Raw genomic sequence first — 22,600 nt, 5'->3', positions numbered from 1 at the left:
TCATCATTTCAGTGGGTATAAATCAGCCCCATTACTGCAGTGCTTCATGCTTTACAAAGCTCTTTCCCTCCCTGAGTGTCATCATTCCAGTCTGACAGATGGAGACACTGAGGCCCAGGAAGATGGAGTGACTTGTAGTTAGGATCCCCTGACTTGCTTGTCCAGTAGTAAACTAAATATGACATGAGACACTGTGAAATTGTGAAAGACATGCTTTCTTCTGGCCTGTTTCCCAGTGAGTGACACGTATTACAACATCGAATGGGTCTAATTAGCATAGGGATGTCCTGTAATGTAGGTGAAGCTGGTAGAGCCTGCCAGGGCACGGCCCCATTGAGAGAACAGCACCTGGCCAGCCTGGGGGCTGAGCTGACAGCGCTTAGAAGCCTTCTCCCCACAACTGCCCCGGGATGGAGCTAGATGTAGGCAAGTGCCCCGCCCCAGAGGCGGCTGTCACTGTCCCTGGCGGCCACCTCAGGACTGCCTTTCCGTATGCCCAGGGAGATGTGGGTGCTGCTCTGGGCAACATCGATAGGAACATCACAGAGTTCTAGCTGCAAGGGGCCCAAGGGGTCATCTAGTCCAACCCCTGCATTTTACAGGGCAAGGGATTGAGACCCAGGAAAGTTCAGTGATTGGCCCAGACGGTCACACAGGCGGTAAGAGGCAATCTCTGGATTTGAACCCAAGTCTTCTGGCTTGAAATCCAGTGCTCCCTTCATTGCACATCATTGCCTTCAGGATAACTCTTCCCTTCTCAAGAAACATTGGGGAAAGCTGCCTTCTTGTCTGTGGGGCCTGGGGACCTAGGACTTGCCAAGGAGCCCCAGGGAGCAGCTCATTGCGTTGTGACACTGTGACCAAACCTGGGGCCAAAGTCCTCCCCCGATCCCTATAACCTGTGTGGCCCTGGAAGAGGCTGTCACCATCCTGGGCTCCCTTTTGCTCCTCTAACATAGAATGATGATATGGGGTGATCTCCAAGGGTCCTCCCAGCCCCAAATCCAATGTTCCTTTGATTCTCCAAGTTGGGGTAAGAGATAGAGATCCTGAATTCCTCCTCTCCCATGCCCTGAGCTGAGGCTTCTCCTCAAAGTAAATGGGAAGGTAGGCAAGCCAATGAGAACTGTGTCCATTGGCAGTGTGGGGACCCTGATAGAGTGAGTGGGGCTGACTCCTGCCCCGCTCCCTGGCTCTCAGCCCTAGGGGACAGCATTTCTTTCCACAAGTGGCCTGGGAAGATTTCAAGCCACACCCAGGGCAATCACTTCCTGAGTGTCTTTGATTTTAGCGCCGGGTGATTCTTGAGAAATCCAAGGGCAGTTTTGACAGTCTTGTCTCTCCTTTCTCTCTCTCTTTCTTTCTCTCTCTCTCTCTCTCTCTCTCTCTCTCTCTCTCTCTCTCTCTCTCTCTCTCTCCCTCTCCCCCTCTCCCTCTCCCTCTCCCTCCCTTCCTCCCTCCTCTCTTTCTTCCTCTCTCTCTCCCCCTCCCCTCTTCTCCTAACACTAAGATACTAAGATTTTCACATCACAGTCTCTACCTTCTCCATCCCTTCTTCCTCCTACCCCGCCCCTTTCCCGTTGGACATCAGAGCGCCCCAAGAGAAGTTGCCAAAGTCCCACCTTGGTTGGTTCCATATTACCTGTGATTTCATCTTTGGGAATACCAACTGGGCTTGTGAGCCCGTGCCAGTGTCTGCTACCGTCCCTGCTCTTCCTTGCACTGCAGAGAAGGCAGGCCCAGATGGATTTTCCCCTGTTTCCACCCCTTCCCCTCTCATAGACCTAAGATTAGGTGAGGCCCCTTATGGAGAATGGACAAGAAAGCCTCCCCTTCAGCTGTAGGACTCCTTGCTTGTTAGGACTGAGAGGTAATCAAAGGGGATTGGGAACTGCTGCCTTCTTATTAAACACACCAACGCTGCCAGGATGCCCATCAGACTGGATTAGATTTTCACAGAATCACAGAATTTGAGAGTTGGAAAGGCACCTCAGTGGCCATGTCATCCAACCCATACATTTTCTTGGAACCTGGCCCTAGGTGAGGTGCTGAAGACAGGCAGGGGAAATCTCCCATCTAGCATGCAGGTGCTTATGCGCACGCGCTCGCACATACACAGCCCCTGGCCCCACAAGGCAGTCTCTGGTGGAGTGCCCTGGGCTCAGTCTGGACACTGTGCCGTTCATCGTTTTATCGGTGACTTGGATGAAGGAACAGCTGATGTGCCTATCAACTCTGCAGATGACACAGTTAGGAGGGGTGGCTAACAGAGTATTAGATAACAGGGTCAGGAGACTCTAAGGTAGAACACTGGGCTGAATCTAATTAGATGAAACTGGATAGGGATAAATGGGTTTGGGGTTTTTGGTGGGGTTTTTTTCAACTGTCCAAGCGCAGGAAGAGGGAAGGCAGGACTTAGATGGCAGACTGCTGTGCATGGGAGAAGGCCCTGAGGGTTTTAGCTGACTGAGTCATCAGGGTGACATGGCAGCCAGGGAAGTTCCTGGGATGGAGAAAGCCACCCCAGAGCTTGTCCCCTTGCCCTTTTCCGACCCCATCTGAAGGGTCATGCACAGTTCTGGGCCCAAGTCCTTTAGGAGGGATGATGCCCACAGACTGACGCATTTCCAAAGGAGGGTGATGGCGTTAGAGAAGGGACTGGAGCCCTCATCACAAGAGGGAACAGAGGATGTCTGGCCTGGGGAAGGGATAGCGTATTAAGGAGAGCACGACAGCTGTCTTCGAGTATTTGAAACGTTGGCGTAGGAAAGAAGGATGAGACTTATCCTGCAGAAAGAACTAGGCCCATGAGAGAGAACCGGGGTGGGCGGGGTGGCGCAGCAGAGTCTGACTTGATGTAGCACTCTCCAAAAGTGGTATGGGCATGGTCTAGGTGAGGTAGTAAGGTCCCCCCATCACTGGAGGTTTAAGGAAATTGAATGATCGCTTGTCACATATTTTATTAGAGGGGATTCTTGCTCAGGTGGCCACAGAGATTCATTCAAAGTCTGAGATTCTATGCCCTTCCCAATTGGGTAGATAATCTCTAGCTTGGGGCTTCCAGGGCTAGGGAATCCAGACAGCCTTCTTCCCTGGCCAGCTGATCCTTTCTGGGCAAAGGTCAGGAACCTCAGAGTAGCCCTGGCTCCCAGAAAGCCTCAGGCTGAGAAAAGGAAGTGAAAACTCTTGGCAGGAATGAGTTGGGGGGATTACGAACAGATTTCACTCATCTTCCCTCTCCCCAGTCCCATAACAGGGGCACAACATAGTGGAAAGAACATTGGCTCCAGAATCAGAAGGTCCTCACTCATCCCTTTATTTATTCTCTGGGTTCAGTTTCTAGACCTGGGTTCAGTTTCTAGCTGTATGTCTTTGCACAGTTCACACCTTCTCTCTGAATCTCAATTTCCCCATCTGTAAAATGAAGATTTGAGTAAATTCTTTCTAAGGTCCTTTCCAGTTTTACCAGCCTTTGCCAGCATCACATATGTAGGGGATAGTAAAGACACTGAGCCCCTGAGAGCTAAGAGAACTTGTAGGGAGATGGGGAGAAAGGGGGTAGGGACAAGGGGACCCTCCATAACTGGAGGGTTTTAAATGTCAGGAGTGGATATCAAGGAGAAGGTAAGGCCTGACTGGAGAGGGCCTTGAATATTAGCTGAAATTTAGACCAGATGTAGCAAGAGAGGAGCAGCTAGGTGGTGCAGTGGGTGGAGCACCAGACTTGGAGTCAGGAAGACCTGAGTTCAAATATGGCCTTAGACACTTATTAGCTGTGTGACCCTGGGCAAGTCACTTAACCATGTTTGCCTCTGTAAAATGAGCAAGAGAAGGAAATGGCAAACCACTCCAGTGTCTTTGCCAAGAAAACTCCAAATGGAGTCACAAGGATTCAGACATGACTGAAACAACCGAAGGTCATTAACAGCACAGGTCAGGTATGGTCCAAATCTTGAGAGACCCATTCAACAACTGCCTCATCCCACCCACCCTCAAAAGCAGACCCCGGTGTTGAAAAAGTTAATTAAAAGCAATTTTAGGCAATCCCTGCTGTTAGACACAAAATCCAGACATCTCTCAGAGAAAGCTCTTGGGTTCAGATGACCTCACTGAGTATAACGAGCTTAAGGTATTAAAGCCATAACTCCCTGCCCCCATCCCCACCTGATCATCTCTTCCTTGGTGTCCAGCAAGTAGAACAGAGAGTTCTTGACCTTTCAGCTGAAAATGACTCCTGCTGAACCACCCCTACACCAGACCCTGGGGCTCAGAACCCACAGATGGTGTGGTAGAGAAGGACCTACAACCATGCTCCTCCAGCCCAGAAAATTGCTTAAACCTTCTGGGTACTCACCCCTGAGATATCCCTAACTTCCCTCCTACCTCCCCAGCTCTCACTGCCAGGTGTGCGGTCTTGGAGCCAGGGAGAAGGTTGGGGACAGAGAGCTAATGCGCTCTTGCTAGCGCACGCGCGCGCGCGCTCTCTCTCTCTCTCCTCCCCCCCCCTTCCCTCTTCTCTCCCTCTCTCCTACTCTTGTCTTCTCATATCTCAGTGTCTTTTCTCTGCTCTGACCCCTGGACACCCCACCCCCGAGCTCCAGCTGTGTAACTGCGGGATTTCTCGAGAACGCAAGACAATGCCCAAGGCTCCCACAGGAACACTGTGCTGTACTGACTGGGACTCTCTTGCCTGCCTGTATCTCATACCTTGCACTGCTGTTCTCTCTGTTTTAGTGGGGGGAGGGGAGGGAATTAGATTACACCTTGTCAGAATCGAAGTGGAATCCCCCCGCAGGTGCCCACATCTGGTCTTCAGCAGTGCGGGAGTGAGGCGGATTGGAATTCAACTAGTATTGAGATTCACTGGATCTCTGTCTGGTTTTTTAAAAATATATACTTATATATACACATATATATATATTCACAAAACCAACCAGCAAACAAAGGGAAGACATTTCTAGTGTTGGGAACTCCCAGAGCAACAAGGACTTTAAGAGCCTCCACTACCACCACCACCCCCCAGGGGCAGGTTAAAAGGCATCTGTTACCCCATCCCCCTCCATCCAGTCACTGATATGCCCGGATCCATCTGTTCTGACTTTGAATCTGGGTGGGAGGTAGCCAAGGGAGTGAGGTGGGCTAGGGGACAAGTGGAGACATGGGAGCAAGGGGCTGGGAGGGCCAATGGGATCCTCCTCTGGGACTAAGGTGGGGAGAGAGGCTCGAAGTCAGAACACTGGGTCCCGATCTCAGATGTGGGCCTGAGAAAGGGCAGGGCCTGGAAATGGGCAGTGGGGGCCATCCTTACCCCCTCAGCCCGCCCCGACAGGTGTAATCTAAGCTTCACTAATACTCTAGAGGCTGTTCATTACCTCGTGTCCATGCTCCTTCCCCCCATCCTCATTTTGGAGTCAGACGGAGTGGCTCCTCTCTCCCCAAAATGGCCCGTACTGTCCGCCTTCTCACCCCTTTTGGAGCAGTGGCTTGCTGAATGTTGAGATGTTAACACTGATTTCGTTCCTAGTGCTTCAACCAAATCACTTCACCTTTTGATTTCTCCCTCTCCTCTCCCCAAACCCTCACCCCTCTTCCCTTCCCCTTCCCTTTCCCCCTCCCCAACCCCCTTTTGGTCTGGTTTGGTTTCCTCGCTCTTCCTTTTTTGGGGGGTCTCTTCCTATTGCTTTGACCGGTTTTGAGTTGGTTTTCATGTGAATCGGGGTTTGAAGCGGCAGGTTCTCTCACCACCACCTCCTCCCCCTTTCCGGCCCACCTCCTGCCCTCCTTCACCCCAGTGGGTTCCCCCACCGGGACGCTGGCTAATGGGTGAAGGATTGGAAAAGCCGGAGCCAGCCGGATCCCTCCCCGGGAGCATGCTGAGGACAGAGGCTGGTGTTGCCAAATTAACCCGCCTGGACCCTCCAGTCAGGTCGGTAACCGTGGGTGTGGTTCCTGCGGGACCCTCTCAGCCTCGTGGGCCCCACACCTGCCTTCCTCTCTAACCCACACCTCAATTTCTGCAGCTGGGGGCAATGATGTTGGGTGGGTCAATGATGGGTTGAGCCTAGACTTGGCAGAACACAGCCTCGGCCACCCCACCCCCACCACCCATTTCCTGGGACCCCACCATTGGCTCAGCAACCTCCACCCGGAAATCTGCTTGGTGCAAGGGATTAAGGATCCTCTTTGGATACTGCAAGCTAACCAGGTCTCAGAGTGGTCCCCAGAAGAGCAGAAGGAATGCCACCCCACGCATGAGTCAGGGACACATTCCAGTTACACTGGATGAAGCCCAATGGAACTTTTTTTTTTTTATTAAGCACACTTACTGAGCACCTACTGTGTGCGAGACCTGTGATGGGCACTGGCTGTCTCTGCCTGCTTTGACGCATCTCTTCCTGGACAGGCAGATTATTCTTGTAGCTGATGGCTTTTGTTCATGTTGGGTTCTTGGCCCTTCAGAATGGCTACTTGTCATGGTCATCTCTTTCAGTTATGGTTATTTATTGAAGGTTTGTACCCTGCCAGCTTCCAGAAGCCTATCAGGTTTCTGGACTTTTCAGCACGGCTTAAGGTACAATAAAAGCATCTGGAGAGAAAGCTGAGCAGAGTCCATCAGGCAAAAAGAGATGAGCCATGCTTGCATGGGAGAATGGATCAGCCCTACATGCAGAGTCCCAGGACCTGGGTTCAAATGCTGGCTCCATTACTCACCACTTACTCAGCCTCATTTTCTTCATCTGTCAGCAACCTTGGGGGAGGGCGGACTAGGTGGTCTCAACTCTGGTCTTCTCTGTTCTGAGTCAGGGATTCTTAACAGTTTTTATGTCCTGGATCTCTTTGGCGATCAGTCTAGAAATGCCTGTGGTCCCCTTCTCAGAACAGTGTTTTTAAATACCTAAGATAAAATACATAGGGTAAAAAGGAAACCAACTATTTCAAAATATGGTTATTAATTTTTTTAAATCCACCTGAAACCTATGCACAGACTCCTTAGGGGTTCATGGACCCCAGGTTAAGAACCTTTGTTTTGAGGGATCTTTTCAATTTTCATACACTTATATGGTGTGGAGAGAAGAGCCCTAGATTTGAAATCAGAAGCCCTGGGTTCAAATGCCAGCTGTTCCTTGTTGGCTTTATGACCCTTTGGCTAAGCAGGATCATTTTTTAAAACCCCCTTTGGATGTGCTAACAGTCTCTGATGAGAACCACTCTATAAGCTAGCCATCCGATTGAGAACAGATGCTTCCACTAAGGCACGGTCACCGCACTCCCTGTAAGCCATGGGACCACCCTGTTTGCACTCAGGTATTGGTCCCATTGTCTGCTCTACTTTCTGAACCTGGCCCAGAATGTGACCCTCCCTTTGCCATGGGGAGGAACCCTCTGCTAGCACCTGCAGCAACCCTCACAGCCACCCCTCACACCCCTCCAACCGTCTACACTGTAGCTCACATGTCTTGGCCACCTCATCCAGAGTATGGCCAAAGGATCCTGGCCCAGGACTGGCTGAATTCCTATCATTGGGGGCCCTTTATTTTGACCACTGGCCCCTTCCATGATCCTCCACCCCATCTCCCCAGGGGTGACTTGATCTAGCACTTTTCTACATCATTCAAAACTGCAGCCTGTGCTGTAGCAGAAAGCATGTGAATTTGGAAGGACCCATGCTCCAATCCCAGCTTTGCCATTCACTGTGACCTTCCTGTTTTCTGAGCCTCAGGTTTCCCATCTGTAAAATATAATGGCTCTAATTCCTAGGATCCCTGTACTACCTTCCTCCTTAGGGGCAGAGCAAGGTCCAGCTGTGGGTGACAAAGAGCTCCCTGGATAGAGGGTTTTAATGGAGAGATTCTCTGTAGGTGTTGGGGCGGGGGGAATACACTGAGACCTGGGCTAGTATGCCTGGTTTTTTCTGCGTAAAGATCCTACCTGTCCTATGCACTATGGCCCCAACCACTAACGCCAGCTTGAAAGACACAGCTTTCTAATTTCCCCAGTCTCAATTGCCTCTTCTCATTTAGCATGGGGGGTCTCTCTCCCAGAGGCAGCCCTACACTTTTGCCTGGCCCCTCCAATCCTACAGTCATAGATGAAAAAAGAACACTTGCTGGGGTCCCAGAAGGAAGCCCAAGACAGTTGGTCCCTGCTAGCCTGTCATTCTAGGCCTTCCTGGTCCCTGGAGGTGGCGGGCCCAGGGCCAGCCCGGGGCCTAGGCTTGTGTTCTGCCAGGAGGGCCCCCTCCCCAGGGAAATAGTAGCCCTTTTCCTTTCAGACCCCGATTTTCAGCACCCACACACCCATCTGATATGCTTTCTCTTAGTTTTTTTTTAGTCAATTCTGTTTTTTGTCTTTGATTAATTAATCCTCAGTTTGAATTTCCTGTCGTGTCTGTTTCCATGACAACTCAGCGTTCGCATCCCACCTGCTGGTGTTTGTGTGTTGCTGTGGATGCTCTATGCTGACTGGATTCTGTCCAGTGGCGTTGCCTTCATTTCTCTCCTCCATGGCCCCCGGCTCTCTTCCAGAAAGTCACACATCTCCTTTCCGCACCGCATCCTCCCCCACTCCCTTCACTGCCCCCCTGGAAGACTCATCCTGCCCCAACACCTCCACTCCGTCTGCATGCCCTTCTCTTGGGTTCCATTTAAACTTTCTCTCCATCTTGTCTCCAGTGTGACTCTCGGGGTTTTCGTGGGACTCTGTTTTCTGAAATGCCGGTAGCTTCCTGCCCAGCAGGGCTTCCTGGGCCTCCTCCTCTCCTTCCCGCAGGGACTTTTGTCCTCTTAGGACCTTAGGCCCCCCATCCCCTTATCATGAAGCCAGCAGCTATGGGCCCCTTTCCTATTCCTCCTTCTTAAAGGATGAGGCCAGTGGAGGCCTAAGAACTTGAAAACCAGACCCTCGAGCCCCAGCCGCTCAGCCAAGAGCTCTTGCTGGTGACCTGTGATTACCCCCTCTCTGGAGCCGGAGGGGAAAGGAAGAGAGTATACTTCCTGAACGCTCCAAGTTTGCCCCCCCCCCACACCAACCTCACACTCTTTAATCCATGAGCCTTTGACATTAACTCCAATAGAAGTCAAGCTCCAAAGGCCCCTCACCTGCCCCTTCTTTGCCAAGATGTGGAGGCCATCCGGTCCATCCCCCTGCTTTTGGGTGGAATCTCCTTCCAGTCCATACCCAGATTGTAAAAACTGGGAGAGCAGCACAACCATTGGCTTAGAAATCAGAAACTCTGGATACCAGTCTTGGCACTGCCATTGACTTGCTCAGTATCTTTGGGCAAGCTGCTTGAGTTCTCTGGGCTTCAGTAAACACATGTGTAAAATGGCGGCGATAAAACCTTAGCAGCCTGAGTATGGGCCTGGATGGCGGCAAAAGTGGTGGGGCGAGGGGGGTCTGTGATGGTTCCTTTAGCTCTTCTAATAATAATGACTGTGCTCAAGGACCATGTAAGATGAGGTAGTCCAAGCTTCACTATTCCCATTTTATGAATAAGCATACTTAAGGCTTGGAGTGATAGGATAATTTGGCCATGGCCATCATATGGCTAGTGTGTGTTGGAACCAGGACTCAAACCCATGCCTCCCAACTGAGCTCTCCTTACTCTGCCACGCCGTTCACTCCAGCGATGGCATTCTTCCTTGACTCCCTGCTTAAAGCAAGCCTCCCCAGAAGGCAAGGATTCTTCCAAAAAATTTACCCAGGATCTTCTGTGCTGCAGCTTAAGCCTCGCCCTGGGAGAAGAGATTTTTATAGCTCCTGGGTTCCCAGGAGGACTTGTACCAACCTGATAGAGTGGAAACAAGTGCGGCAATTGGAGAGTCAGAAGTCCTGGGTTGGAATGCCAGTGCTCCTGTGTGGCCTCAAGCAAGCCTGTTCTCTCTGGGCTTAGATTTCCCCATCTGTAAATTGAGGGAGTTGGAGTAGATAGTCTGTCTCTACGATGCCTTCCCTCTAGAAATGGAAATCCCATGATCCTTTATCTGTGACCAAAAAAGTCCCTGCAGCAGAGGGTAGGCTTCTCCATCAGGATGCCCAAAGGAGGGGGCTGCGGCCCTCAGAAAACAGAGGCCCCGAAACCCACCCTCCGCCTTCATGTTCTACTGGGTAAGGTCCGAAGGCTGCATCCACTTCTCGGCAAAGGAGATGCATAGAACATGGCACTGTCTTCTTAACGTCCAAAGTCCATCACCCTTGTTTATGATTATGATTATTCTTCTCTTTATTATTATTATTATTATTAATTATTCTATTTATTCCGCCAGGGCTGTGATGTGACAATGTGACACGGCACATTGTCTCACATCAGCTAGAATAAGAGTGTGCAGCATTGAAGTGGGTTCCCCTCCCCTCCCCCCTCTCTTCTTCTCCTCTTTCCTGTTCTCTCTTTCTCTGTCTGTCTTTTCTGTCTCCAGTACCCACCTGGGCATATGCTAGTGGCCCCCGAGATATCTTCCTCCGCATCTTTATCTCTCTCCCTCTCTCTGTCTGTTTCTCTCTCTCTCTCTCTCTCTCTCTCTCTCTCTCTCTCTCTCTCTCTCTCTGCCCCACCCTATGTCTCTGTCTCTGTCTGTCTCTTTCTCTCTTGACCTATTTTGCATGATGTTTGTGACTCTGAAAGCTGCATCTATCGATGGAACCTTGTCAGATCTTCAAGAGGCTTTGTTAGGGTTTCTATACCCGAAAACCACAAAAATTTCATTAGAGTTTCTCATCTTTTCCTCTCGGTCCCCGGGTAAGGTTGGGGGGGCGGGGTGGGGAAAGGTCAGGGCAGGCTCCCTTAAGGCACCGTCACTTCCCCACCGACAGGATAACCAGATGGTATTGACATCTCCATGGCCAGTTTTTTCATTTGCCCTCAGAGAGAGAACGAACATAACCTTGAAATTCCTACCTGCACATCCTTCCTCACCTTGACCAGGAAACCCTCAGTTCCTAGGGATTGGGGCACTGAACTTTCCCCTGCTGTGTACAAGAGTGCACACACACACACACACACACCCTACACCCTTACACCCCTATGGCCACAAGTTCTCCAGGCCTCCCCAGCCTCTCTGGAGGTGCAAGTTGGAACTAGATAATCCCATAGCCCAAGTCCGAAGTAGAGAATTACCACCACCACCACCCCGGACCCTAGGAAGAGCTGTCTGTTTAGAGTGAGGGAAGCCGGATCTGTCAGTAAAGATGAGAAATGACTGATAAATTTTTGTGTCACTATCTGTGCTGTGATGGGTCTACCCTTGATCAATGGAGCCCTGTTGCTATGAGATATCGCTTTGTGTCTATGATATATATATTGTTTGTGAAGTATATTATTTTGATATTATCATTTATTTGTGTTTAATTTTTGTTCCTTTAATTTTTTTTGTTTTGTTTTTTTAAAAAACTCAAGGGGGGGAGGAAAGAGCCCATTTTGTATTGAAATCGTTTTCCCCTGTTTTTCTTTTTTTCTTTCCTTCTTTCTTTCTTTCTTTTCCTTTCTGTTCTTTTTTTTTTTGTTTTGTTTTCCTGTTTCCTCCCCTTGTGCATCTGGCCCCACTCCCCCCGATCCCCAGTACGCCGGGTGGCCCCCCGTTTCTCCATCCTGCCTGTCAGCCACGAGATCATGCCCGGAGGCAACGTCAACATCACCTGTGTGGCCGTGGGCTCCCCCATGCCCTATGTCAAGTGGATGCAGGGGGCCGAGGACCTGACCCCCGAGGATGACATGCCTGTTGGGCGTAATGTCCTGGAGCTCACCGATGTCAAAGACTCGGCCAACTATACGTGCGTGGCCATGTCCAGCCTGGGCGTCATCGAGGCTGTGGCCCAGATCACAGTGAAGTGTAAGTGGCCATCAGGGGCCCTCCACCACATCAGAATTACCCCCGGCAATGGCCCACTGGTTCTGTTCTTGCCACTGAGCTGCAGATCTGCTCCTTCAGCCTCAGCTTCCACATATGGAAAACGGTCATGATTAAATCTCGATCACCAGATTGGTTTGAAACACCAAAGAAGGGCTACTCCTTCTTTGGGACCTCTGAACCATTCTTAACCTAAGCATTAAGTGATCTAGACACCCCCTTGCCCCACCCACCAGCTTCTGACGGCTCTCTGGGCTGGCCAGTGTGGGAGAGCCATCAGAATTCATTTCAATTTATTAAGTGTGTATTAAGCACCTACTGGGTGCAGAGTACTATACTTGGTGCCAGAAGTAAGCCATGAGGCTTAAATAAAACCTGGTCACTGCCTTCATTAGGCTTACACTCATTTGGGCAGAGGGTGCCAACATGAGTGCTTATTCACCTGTTCCATAACATATGATCTCAGAGAAGTGTGAATTGAAGGGCCATGTAAGGTCTGAAGTGAGGGGAGAGGGGACCAGAGAAGGCCTCCTACAAAGGCAGGAAGTGTGAATGGGGGGTGGGGGTGGAGGAGTGGAGATGCACCTGAGCCTAGAAGGAAGAGAAGAATTGCTGTAGGCAGAGATGACTAGGCCTGAGAGAGAGGTTGGTGCCAAGTTGTAGAGGAGGGCAGTATCCCTCAGATGTCAGTGGAAGGGGCAGCAGGGAGCCATTGAAGTTTTTTGAGCAGGAGAGTGACATCACTAGGTCTCTCTCTTCTTTGCCATGCTCTCCTTGGTTTGTATGTAGAGTGCTTTGCACAGAGTAGGTTCATCATAGATGGTTGTTGGCTGACAGATTGATCTCTCCTGCTCCCCAGCCCTCCCCAAGGCCCCTGGAACCCCAGTAGTGACAGAGAACACGGCCACCAGCATCACCATCACATGGGACTCGGGCAACCCTGACCCCGTGTCCTATTATGTCATTGAGTACAAGTCCAAGAGCCAAGATGGCCCTTATCAGATCAAAGAGGACATCACCACCACACGCTACAGCATTGGGGGCCTCAGCCCCAACTCGGAGTATGAGATTTGGGTGTCGGCGGTCAATACCATAGGGCAGGGCCCTCCCAGCGAGTCGGTAGTGACCCGGACTGGGGAGCAGGCCCCAGCCAGTGCCCCCCGAAACGTGCAGGGCCGTATGCTCAGCGCCACCACCATGATCATTCAGTGGGAGGAGCCAGTGGAACCCAACGGCCTGATTCGTGGCTACCGCGTCTACTACACCATGGAGCCCGACCACCCTGTTGGGAATTGGCAGAAACATAATGTGGATGACAGTCTCCTGACTACCGTGGGCAGTCTGTTAGAAGATGAGACCTACACCGTCCGAGTATTGGCCTTCACCTCTGTGGGTGACGGACCCCTCTCAGATCCCATCCAAGTCAAAACACAGCAAGGAGGTAAGTCCCCAGCGAGAGGGAGGATCACTCCCCACTGTCATCCTCAGAGTTGGGTCTGGAAATGGGATGGTCCGTGTCCAGGCCCTGGATCTGGAGCTGCACCTAGGCTCAGATCCTAAAGCCTATGAGCTGTGCGATCTCAGGCAAGATTCCTCACCTCTCTGGGCCTCTGTGAGATGAGAGGGTCAGGCTAGAGATGTCCCGTAAGGCCCCTTCCAGCCTCCAAACCTATGATCCTGTGGGGCAGCTTGGGGTGGGGGCCTCTCCATCCATTCTGGTCTTTTTTCTCATCTCCTTTACCTTCTGGTCATCTCTGGCTTGCCAGTGCCTGGACAGCCCATGAACTTCCGGGCAGAAGCTAAGTCCGAGACCAGCATCAGCCTGACCTGGAGCGCCCCTCGGCAGGAGAGTATAGTGATGTATGAGCTGCTCTATCGGGAAAGAGACGATGGGAAAGAGGTACACCCCCCTGGAGGATGTGGGATCGGGGGGACGGCATGGGAAAAGTGGGGGCGTGACAAGGGGACCGCTCAGCCTGCTGCCGGGGCCAGGTCAAGCCAGGGGGTATCACTGGCTCAGCCAGGCCAAGCCCTCCAAGCTGTCTCAGGGTGCTCTGTCTGTTTTCATTCTTATCCTCTCTCTTCCTCCTTTTTCTCTCTCATTCTCTCACTCTCCTCCTCTTCCTCTCCTCTTTCCTCCTCTTCCTCCTTCTTTCCTTTCCCCCTTCCTTTCTCCTTCTCCATCCCTCTTTCCTTTTTTCTCTCCCTGTCTCTTCTTTGCCCTCCTTATACCTCTCCTTTCTCCCTGTTCTTTCCTTCCTCATTCTTCCCTCTCTCCTCATCTCCCCTTTCCTTCTCCCTCCCTCCTCCCCCATCTTCCTCCTCCCCTTACCTCTATGCCCTCTGCAATCCTAGGTAGGGAAAAACTTTGGCCCCACAACCTGGTTCGTGGTGGAGGATCTGAAGCCCAACACGGAGTACACCTTCCGCCTGGCAGCCCGCTCCGCACAAGGCCTGGGGGCCTTCACCTCGGAGGTCAGGCAGCGCACTCTCCAGTCTAGTAGGTGTCTCTCCTGTCCCAGCCCTACTGTGAGGGAGGGGAGCCAGGCAGGGCCCCCCTCCCAGTCCCACTCCACCCGCCCATCCTAGAGAGCTTTGGGCCTGTGGAATGGACCCAACCTCACGGGGAGAGGAGGAAGAAAGGACCAGTCGTCAGGGCCAGAGGGTAGCTGACAGAGTAGGCTGGGGGGAGGGTGCCACGTCAGAGTCCTACTAGGCACCAGGGGCTGGGGGGGACACTCAGAGAACTTCTCCCCTACCTCTAAGCCCCTGCCTTTAGTCCAGCTCCTGAGCCTTGGAGCAGAGCAGACAATCTCAGGCAAACACTTGGCATGGCAATTAGTACACCCACTTCTGGTCTCTCCTTTGCCATCAACGTGCAGCATAACCTTAGCAACTCCCTTTTCTTTTTGGGCTTTATTTTTCCCATCTGCAAAATGGGAGAAGGTGAAGGGGAGTATGGGCAAGAGGTTGGGTATGCACTAACCCATCTCCAGAATTCCCTCTAGTTCTGTTACTCTGAGGTGTATCCCAAGGGAGGGTGGGATCAATATGGAGCAAAGCAAGCCCTCTAGTGCTGAGGCTTGGGGCTGTTGGTCTGAGGAGCTTGGAGAGGGCTGGGCCAGAGCCCATTTCTGGCCCCTGGTTCTCCTGTCACCACTAAGGGATGTAAGAAACCAAGGCAGCCCAGGGTAATGGAGGGATCCCTGGCTTTGAAGTCTCTGATGGGCCATCGCTTGTGAAGAGCTATGTAACCTTGGGCTCCAACCAGAGCTGGTGTCAACCTGGGGTCGGGGGGGGGGGTGGCGGTGTGCCCATGACCCCCTCAAGTTCCAGTAGAAACAGTCCAGCTATTTAGTTTAATGGATTGTGGGCCAACACCACCATCCCATACCAGGGCTGCCTTACTGCACATGTGGCTGCTGGCCAGTTGGTTACACATGTCCCCCCCTTCTCCCATCTCCTGTCATACCACTGGGTCACCTCTTAAGCCCTGGGCTTTGTGCAGTCAAGAACAAGCCCAGGGCATGGATAGGTAGCCCTGGCCACACTTCTCCTCTCCATTGGGACCTGGCTCTGTTACCCCACTGTTGGGGAGGGGGACAACTACTGATCAATCAGCAAGCATTTATTAAGCACCTACTGTGTTTTGGGCATCATCATTATTAGAGCAGCATTTATTGAGCGCCGCAAGGTTTGCAAAACATCATAATGTAATATCTCAGTGGATCCTCACAGCAACCCTGAGAGGCGGTGCTCTGAGGATTTCTACTTTACACATGATTAGCCCTGGTTCACATAGCGCACTCTCCTAGGAAACTCAGGCATGCAGATGTAACCGTCCCTCTTCTCAAGAAGCTTACAGTAGAGAAGAGACAACATGGGGTGCGCACGCGTGTGTGCACCCCACATGTACACACATGCATGTATATACACAATACGAGGTAGTTTAGGAATGGAGAGACCAGCATCTTAGAACTCTTTAAGACCCTTCAGCTGGTACGGTTTAGTCTAGAGGGTGCGCGGGGTGGGGAGCCAGGAAAGAGAGAAAATAAATACTTATTATTGAAAAACAAACTAAGAGGGGAGAGGAGGAAGACCATAGGACTTGGCATCCAAAGACCTGGGGTCTATTTTGGATCTCTCTTCCTCCTTTCTCCACCTCTAAAAGGTTCTAGCACTTGACACATCCCGAGTCAGAGGTGACCCGGCTTCTCACATTTTCCCTCCACACTTGTGGGGTGGCCCCCATTTCCTCCCTTGTAGCATGAAGGGGTTGACCACGATGGTACCTGAGGCCACTTTGCCTCTACATCCTCTGATCCTGCCCTGGTCGGGGTCGGTCTCAGGATCAGTGGGGCCAGGGCAGAGACCACACTGTCCCAAGAGCCCGGGAGAGGCTGATGCCAACTCCATAAAACTGAGGAGCAGGTGTGAGGACTGGGAGGAGTCATCTCTGGGGTGTCTCATTCTAGGGACTCCAGGGACCTGGGGTAACAGGAACAGATTCATTTGAGCACCATCCTATTTGGAGTTGGAAAACCTGGGCCGTTCCCGGTTCTACAAATGTGTCTCTTTGCTTCTTGGATGGCTAGTTGATGCCGAACCTAGAAGGGATAAGACCTGAGTTCAGATCCAGGCTCGATTCCTAGCTGTGTGGACCTGACCAAGTCACTTAGCTTCAGCGTCCTCATCCGAAACAGGGCATAATAAAAGTACCCACCTCCCAGGGCTGTTGTAAGATCCACATGGGATAATTCTTATGAAGCACTTTGCCAGCATCAAAGCGCTGTACAGTGCCAGCTGTCATCATCATCATCGTTACTATAACTGCCATCGGCCTGTCTCCCAGCCCCTCCTCCTCTCCTCCATCTGGCCATCTGCCCACCAGCTCATGCTTGCTTTCTGCTCCCCCCTCCCCACAAAGTCCGTCTTCTCATCCGCCCTCGCTTACCTCCTTACACCCCAGCTTAGCAGAGGGGAGGCTGTGGCTGTCCCTCCTAAGCCTTCCTCTCCCTCTCTCCCTTTCCCCCACCCTCTCTGACGTGCAATTCTACCCCCAGCATCCTTAAATCCATTAAACTAAAGGTAATGTATCTCCTGTCTTTCTGGAATCTTTAAATCCTTCAAGTACCAGAGACACTCCTGTAGTCATCAGCGCTGACCTCCCCTGCCTCTGTCCTCACCCTCGGTGCTGGGGGCATTAGCGCTGACCAGAACCATCCTGGGCTGAGTCGATGCAGGGGAAGACCAGGGAAGCAGTGAGGGGCCTGTCGGTGCTCGGCTCATGGGAGCCCAGAGGAGTTGAAGCTGCTGGTGCCTGGTGGCCTGGGGCATTCCAGGCTTATTCTCCAACCCCGTGGCCCCGAGATGGGGTTTCCTTCCCTCTCCTCCCGTCTCCTCCCCCACCCCCCTTCTCCCCAGCCGATTCCTGGAGCCTCATAGGATGCGCCGAGTCTATGGTACTTAAAGGTTTAAAAACGTGGTTCCGTCCGAGGTCAGTAAGGGCCATCTTTGTGGCTTGGGCAGTCAACTTTGAACCTGTAAAAGATGCATTTCAGGTGAGTACGGGCTGGGCTCAAGCAGATTCACAAATACAGCTCACCCTGCGTGCCCCGTTCCTGCCCCCCCCCCCCCGCCACTCCCCCATCCCTGGAGTGTGGCAGTCTCAGGGTGGGAATTCCAGTCCATAGACATGCTCTTTCCTGAGTGCAGGTTCTAGGACCCTCCCTAAGTGAGTCTCCTCTGTCGGGATGACAGTAGGGGCAGTAGAAGGCACCCTGGACCAGGAGGCCCAGACACCTGTGTTCCATCCCCCGGTCTGCCACTTCTTAGCGCTCTAAGAAGACTTGGATTCAAATTTAGCCTGTGCTCTTTATTGCCTATGTGACCCAGAGTGAGTCACTTCCCATCTATCCTGTTTCTTCCTCTGCAAAATGAAGGGCTGTCCTAGACAGCCAAGCCTTTGGTCCTACAAGTTTGAGCAGGCCCCTTCCCCATCCATAAAATGAGGGGAACTGTACAAGATGGTCTCTTAAGTCCCCTTCTCAAATCTCAGCTGGTGTCCTAAGTTCCTTTCCCAAATCTCTGACCCTATGACCTTGAGTGAGCCCCTTCCTCTCTCTCTCTGAGCCCATTTCCCCATCTGTAAAATGAGAGGGGCCATACTAGACGTTCCCTGCCAACTCCAAAGTCCTCTGAAATACAGACATGGCTGGTCCATGTTGATGCTGAGCACCAAGCCCCGGCAGGCCCGTTCCGCAGTAATCACGCAGGTTGGGCTGGGTTGTGAAGGAAACTGGCAGTGCCCTGAGCTCCCCCCAGGAAGTAGCTTCAGCCTACTTGGCACTCGGGGTCATTTCTGAGCAGCTAACTATCCGTTCTATCCTGTGGGGCCCCCCGGCCTATGGGGCAGGGCAGGAAAAGAGGAAGATTCTCCCTTTCTCCTTCCCCTCCCTCCCCCAGTCCCACCCCTGCCTCACCACCCTGTGATCATCAGGAGGAGGCCGGGCCCTGAGCAGAAGGTCCTCCTCTCTGGGTTGGGGATGAGGCTGGGCCCTCCTGGATCAGAGCGGGTGAGTGAGTGGGTCCAGGGAATGGGCACAGTGAGTCTGAGGACAGGAAGGCCAGGCATGTCACAGTGGGGCTCAGCCACCTTAGGCCCGGATGGCAAGGGTAGGTTGAGGCCAGACCTTCTCTGCAGTGGGTTTCTGAAAAAGAACAATGACCCTTCACCAGACATGGGAGGCCCAGAATGACTTGCTCTTCCCTACCCTAGTAAATGCACTTCAAGGCTCCTGGAGCCAGAAAGGTTGACCTTCTGGAAAGCTAGGTGCTTGTTGCCTCTGCTCTCTCTGGGTTTTACCTGCTCCCCTTTATCAAGAAAAGGAGTGTGAAACACATGGTCCCTAAGCTCTCTCCTAATGCTGAGTCCTCTGACCAAAGGTCGTGGACACATGATAGGGAGGAGAACCGCAGAACCCAAGCCCTCCCCTCCACCCAGCACTCCCTCATAGAATCACAATATCTCAGAACTCCAAGGGGCCTTCTTTATAACAATCGTTCACAAGTGGATCATCTGGCTCCCGTCCAAATCTTCCTAATGACGGGGGGCTCACTACCAGCTGCCAAAGCAGCTCATTTCACTTTGGGAGGTTTTCACCATTAGAGAGTTTTCTCATTCCTATGTAGACATCACACCAGAGTCTGCCTCTCTTCTACTTCCCCTTCATTACTCCAGGGCCAAGCAGAACAATTTGAATCCCAGGGCCTATGTCCCTATACCGGGCCCTTCCCATAGTAGCCTTTGCACACTCATCTCTGGGTTTCCCAATGCCCAGCAGGGGTGGTGAAGATCGGCCCCAAGCAGGGCTCTTCCTAGCGCCATCCGGCCTCCAGAGACCCACCACGAGTTCGGTCTGGCCTCCTAGCTCAGTTTCTGTCCTTCCCTCGTAAGAAAGTCTTTATAAATTAGCAGTTGAAGAGTGGAAGGTACGTACCCACGCTGGGAGTTTTCTGGAAGGCGCTCGTTCTGTCTGTCCGTCTTTCTTTCTTTATTACAATTATGATTATTATTATTATTGCCATTGTCTTTTATTATGGTTTGGTTTTTGTTTCCTCTTTTTAGCTCAATCCTTCATTTCCTCAAACACTTTGATTTGTTTCCATCTGCCACAGTTCCTTGGATTTATTCTTAAGTTTCTTTGGTTGCTTTTGGTTGGGATTACTAGCCAGGAGTTTGGGGAGATGGAGGAGGAGTCCCAGACTTTTTATTCTGGGCAAGTCTGGGTTAAAAAAAAACACCTCTACTTCTAAATGTGTCCTTCCAGGCAAGGTGGAAGAAGGGTTCTAAGTGTCTTGCTTCAGGCAAGATGGGGGCACGGCTCTAGTTATCCTGCTTCAAGCAAAGCTAGGAAATCATAGGACATACCTTGCTTTATGGGAGACGGGGAAAGCAGTTTGGGTGGTCTTGCTCCAGGCCACTCTTGAAAGAGGTTCAAGGTATCTCACTTTGCTCAAGTCTGGGTAAGGTTTCTAAGTTTACCTTTGGGTGCTGCTTAATACGCGTGCCACTTCCTGTAAGGCTGACAAAGGTTTCCAAGTATGCTTCAGGTGAGGCCAGGAAAAGGGTCTAGATGCCTCAAAATATGTAAGACTGGGAAGGGAATCTAGGTATTCCATTCCAGGCAAAACTAGGGAAGGGATCTAGGCATCTCCCTCCTGATAACACAAGGATTTCTGCTAAGTCACTTCAAGCAAGTTTGGAGAAGGGTTCTAGATCCTTGCTCTAGACAAGCCTAAAGAATAATTTTAAGTGACTTATTCCAAGCAAGGCTGGGGAGGAGTATTAGGTGATTCATTCTAAGTGAGTCTGGGAAAAGATTCTAGGTGTATTGCTCTAGGGGAAGCTAGGAGAAGTTTAGGTGACTTATTTTTTCAAAGAGATCTGGATATATCCTTTCAGGCAAGTCAGAGAAAGGGTTTGGGGTATCTTACTCCAGACAAAGCTGGAGAAATCATTCTAGGGTTCTTCATCTGAAGCTGGGAAAGGATTCTAAGTATCTTACTCTAGCTGAGGATGGAGGAGCTTTCTAAGTAACGTCCTTATTAAGGTGATTCTGGGGTTAGAGGTTCCCAGCATATCACTCAGTTCCTCACATTGAAGAAAGGTTCTATGTCATTCCATATGCCTTCTTCCAGTTAAAATTGGAGAAGAGTTTGGGGTGCTTCTTCCCAAGTAATGCTGGGAAGGGTTCTAGGTATCTTCTTCCAGGCAAGGCTGGAGAAGCCAAAATGCCTTCTGTGTTAGGTTAGGGGAAGTTCTAGGTGTTCCACTATATGTGTGGCTTGAGAATGGGTTCTAGGTGTCTTGTTCCAGGAAAGGCCAGGGAAGATATATAGCTGGGTATCTTTGTCCAAACAAAACTGAAGAATTCTCAGTTTCTCACTTCATGTGAGGAGTTGGAAGGGTTCTAGGCATTTTGTTCCACATGAGGCCAAAAGAAGTTACCAATGTCTCTCTTCAGGTGAGGCTGGGGATGGTGCCCAGATCTCACTCCAGATGAGGGTAGAGAATGGTTCTGGGTATCTTCCTCCATGTGAGGTTCTCATCATCTCCTTGCAGTTAGTTCCCCGGAAGGCTCTGTTCTAAGGTGGGAGACAATAGGAATCTTTCTCCCTTTTATCCCCACCTTTGGGACGCTGTTTATCTCTCCGATCCTTCGGAGGAAGGCTCCGTCTGTTCCCGGGCCTTTGGAGCCCAGAACCCAGAGGGAGACAGAACTCTTGGCTAGCATCCCCCCGGGTTGTCTGCCAGATTTCGGTTTGGCTCCTTGGGCAGGGCTGGTCTCCTTTCCGACCCTCCATCCAGGGGCCATTCCGCCGCATCTGGGCTTTTCATTTCAGAGCTGAGTTTATTTTTTTCCACACACATTTTGTTTCATTTTGGGTTTGTTTTGTTTCTGTTTGTTTTGTTATCATCTTCTTTTTTTTTTTTATCTTTCCCATCTTTTGTTTCCCCCTTCCCTCGCCCCTTCCCTTCCCTCCCTCCCCTTCCCCCCCACGATTCTCCCCCTTCAATAGAACCGTCCGCCCCCCCTCAAGACGTAAAATGTGTCAGCACCAGATCCACGGCCATTCTGGTAAGTTGGCGCCCGCCGCCCGCCGAGAGCCAAAATGGTGACCTAGCGGGCTACAGCGTGCGCTACCGAGCCCTGGACTCTGAGGACCCGCATCCCCGGGAGGTGAAGCAGATCCCCCCCAGCACCACGCAGATCCTCCTGGAGTCCCTGGAGAAGTGGACTGAGTACCGCATCACCGCGGTGGCCCACACGGCCGTGGGACCAGGGCCCGAGAGCTCGCCCATCATCATCCGCACCGACGAAGACGGTAAATATCCCCTGGGGCCCTGGGGGGCCGTGGGGAGGGGGGCTGAGCCGCGTGCCCTGAGCCCCAGCACCTGCTCCCCCTCATGAGACCCAGGTCCAGTGACCGGGGCTGGGGTCAGGGCTTTCCTCCTAGCAGGCACCCTCACACTGCCACTGGGGGAACGAGAATGTAAGTAACTGGGGGTGGAAAGGCCCAGTGTGGCCGAGATCCAGCCAGTTTCTGAAGGCCTAGACTGAAGAGTGACCCAAAGCCGCTCCTCTTCCCTCTCTGTTCTTCAGTCTCCACCATCCTCGCCCCCTTATTTATTTTGTAAAATTTAAAAATATGGTCTAAATTAGCACAACACCAGTAACAAGCCAGGCCCCCTCTCCAGGCCCCATTCTTCACCCCCATAAAATGAGGGGCCTGGACTGGTCCATTTTATATAATCATACAAGATTTCACATTATACCTCATAGAATCACAGAATATTCTGGGGTTTTTGGAAGAACCCCACATCGAGAGTGAGGAGGCCAGGAACAGGTCCCTGCCCTGACGCCCACTCTCTGCATGACTGAGCAGCTCCTTTTCTGTCCTCATTCTGAGCCTCAGTTTCCCAGTCTGTCAGATTAGTATGATAATCATACCTGCCCTGCCTTCTACCTTAGGGTGATGGCACCAAGGAGATTAGGCACAGGGGAAGTGTTAGGGTTTTGTTTTTCCCCAAAGAAGAAGCCTGTTCTATGCAAAGAGGGATAGGCATTCTTGATGCTCCAGAGACATTAGCCTCGTCCTGTGCCAACCCGCTCAGAGGGGCTACCCAAGGACAGCTGAAAGGGATCCCTGATCCCTTCCTGGCCCCATTCGCAGCCTCAGGGCGTCAATGAGGG

At 51.7% G+C, this 22,600-nt stretch overlaps 1 protein-coding gene across 4 annotated transcripts in view; it reads left to right on the top strand.

Moving 5' to 3' along the window:
- PTPRS (protein tyrosine phosphatase receptor type S) overlaps positions 1 to 22,600 on the top strand; it is a 145,694-nt gene that overhangs the window by 72,572 nt on the left and 50,522 nt on the right. For 2 of the 4 annotated variants that reach the window (XM_036741806.1, XM_036741805.1), the window contains 5 exons: positions 11,556 to 11,825; positions 12,703 to 13,284; positions 13,610 to 13,743; positions 14,199 to 14,343; positions 21,426 to 21,731. In XM_036741806.1, coding sequence (XP_036597701.1) covers positions 11,556 to 11,825; positions 12,703 to 13,284; positions 13,610 to 13,743; positions 14,199 to 14,343; positions 21,426 to 21,731 — 1,437 coding nt within the window. The remainder of the gene's footprint in view (positions 1 to 11,555; positions 11,826 to 12,702; positions 13,285 to 13,609; positions 13,744 to 14,198; positions 14,344 to 21,425; positions 21,732 to 22,600) is intronic. The other 2 variants (XM_036741808.1, XM_036741807.1) reach the window with 1 other exon arrangement.

This window comes from Trichosurus vulpecula, chromosome 1, assembly GCF_011100635.1.
Source record: "Trichosurus vulpecula isolate mTriVul1 chromosome 1, mTriVul1.pri, whole genome shotgun sequence".
Taxonomy (NCBI): Eukaryota; Metazoa; Chordata; class Mammalia; order Diprotodontia; family Phalangeridae; genus Trichosurus; species Trichosurus vulpecula.
This window is presented reverse-complemented; position numbering and strand designations above follow the sequence as displayed.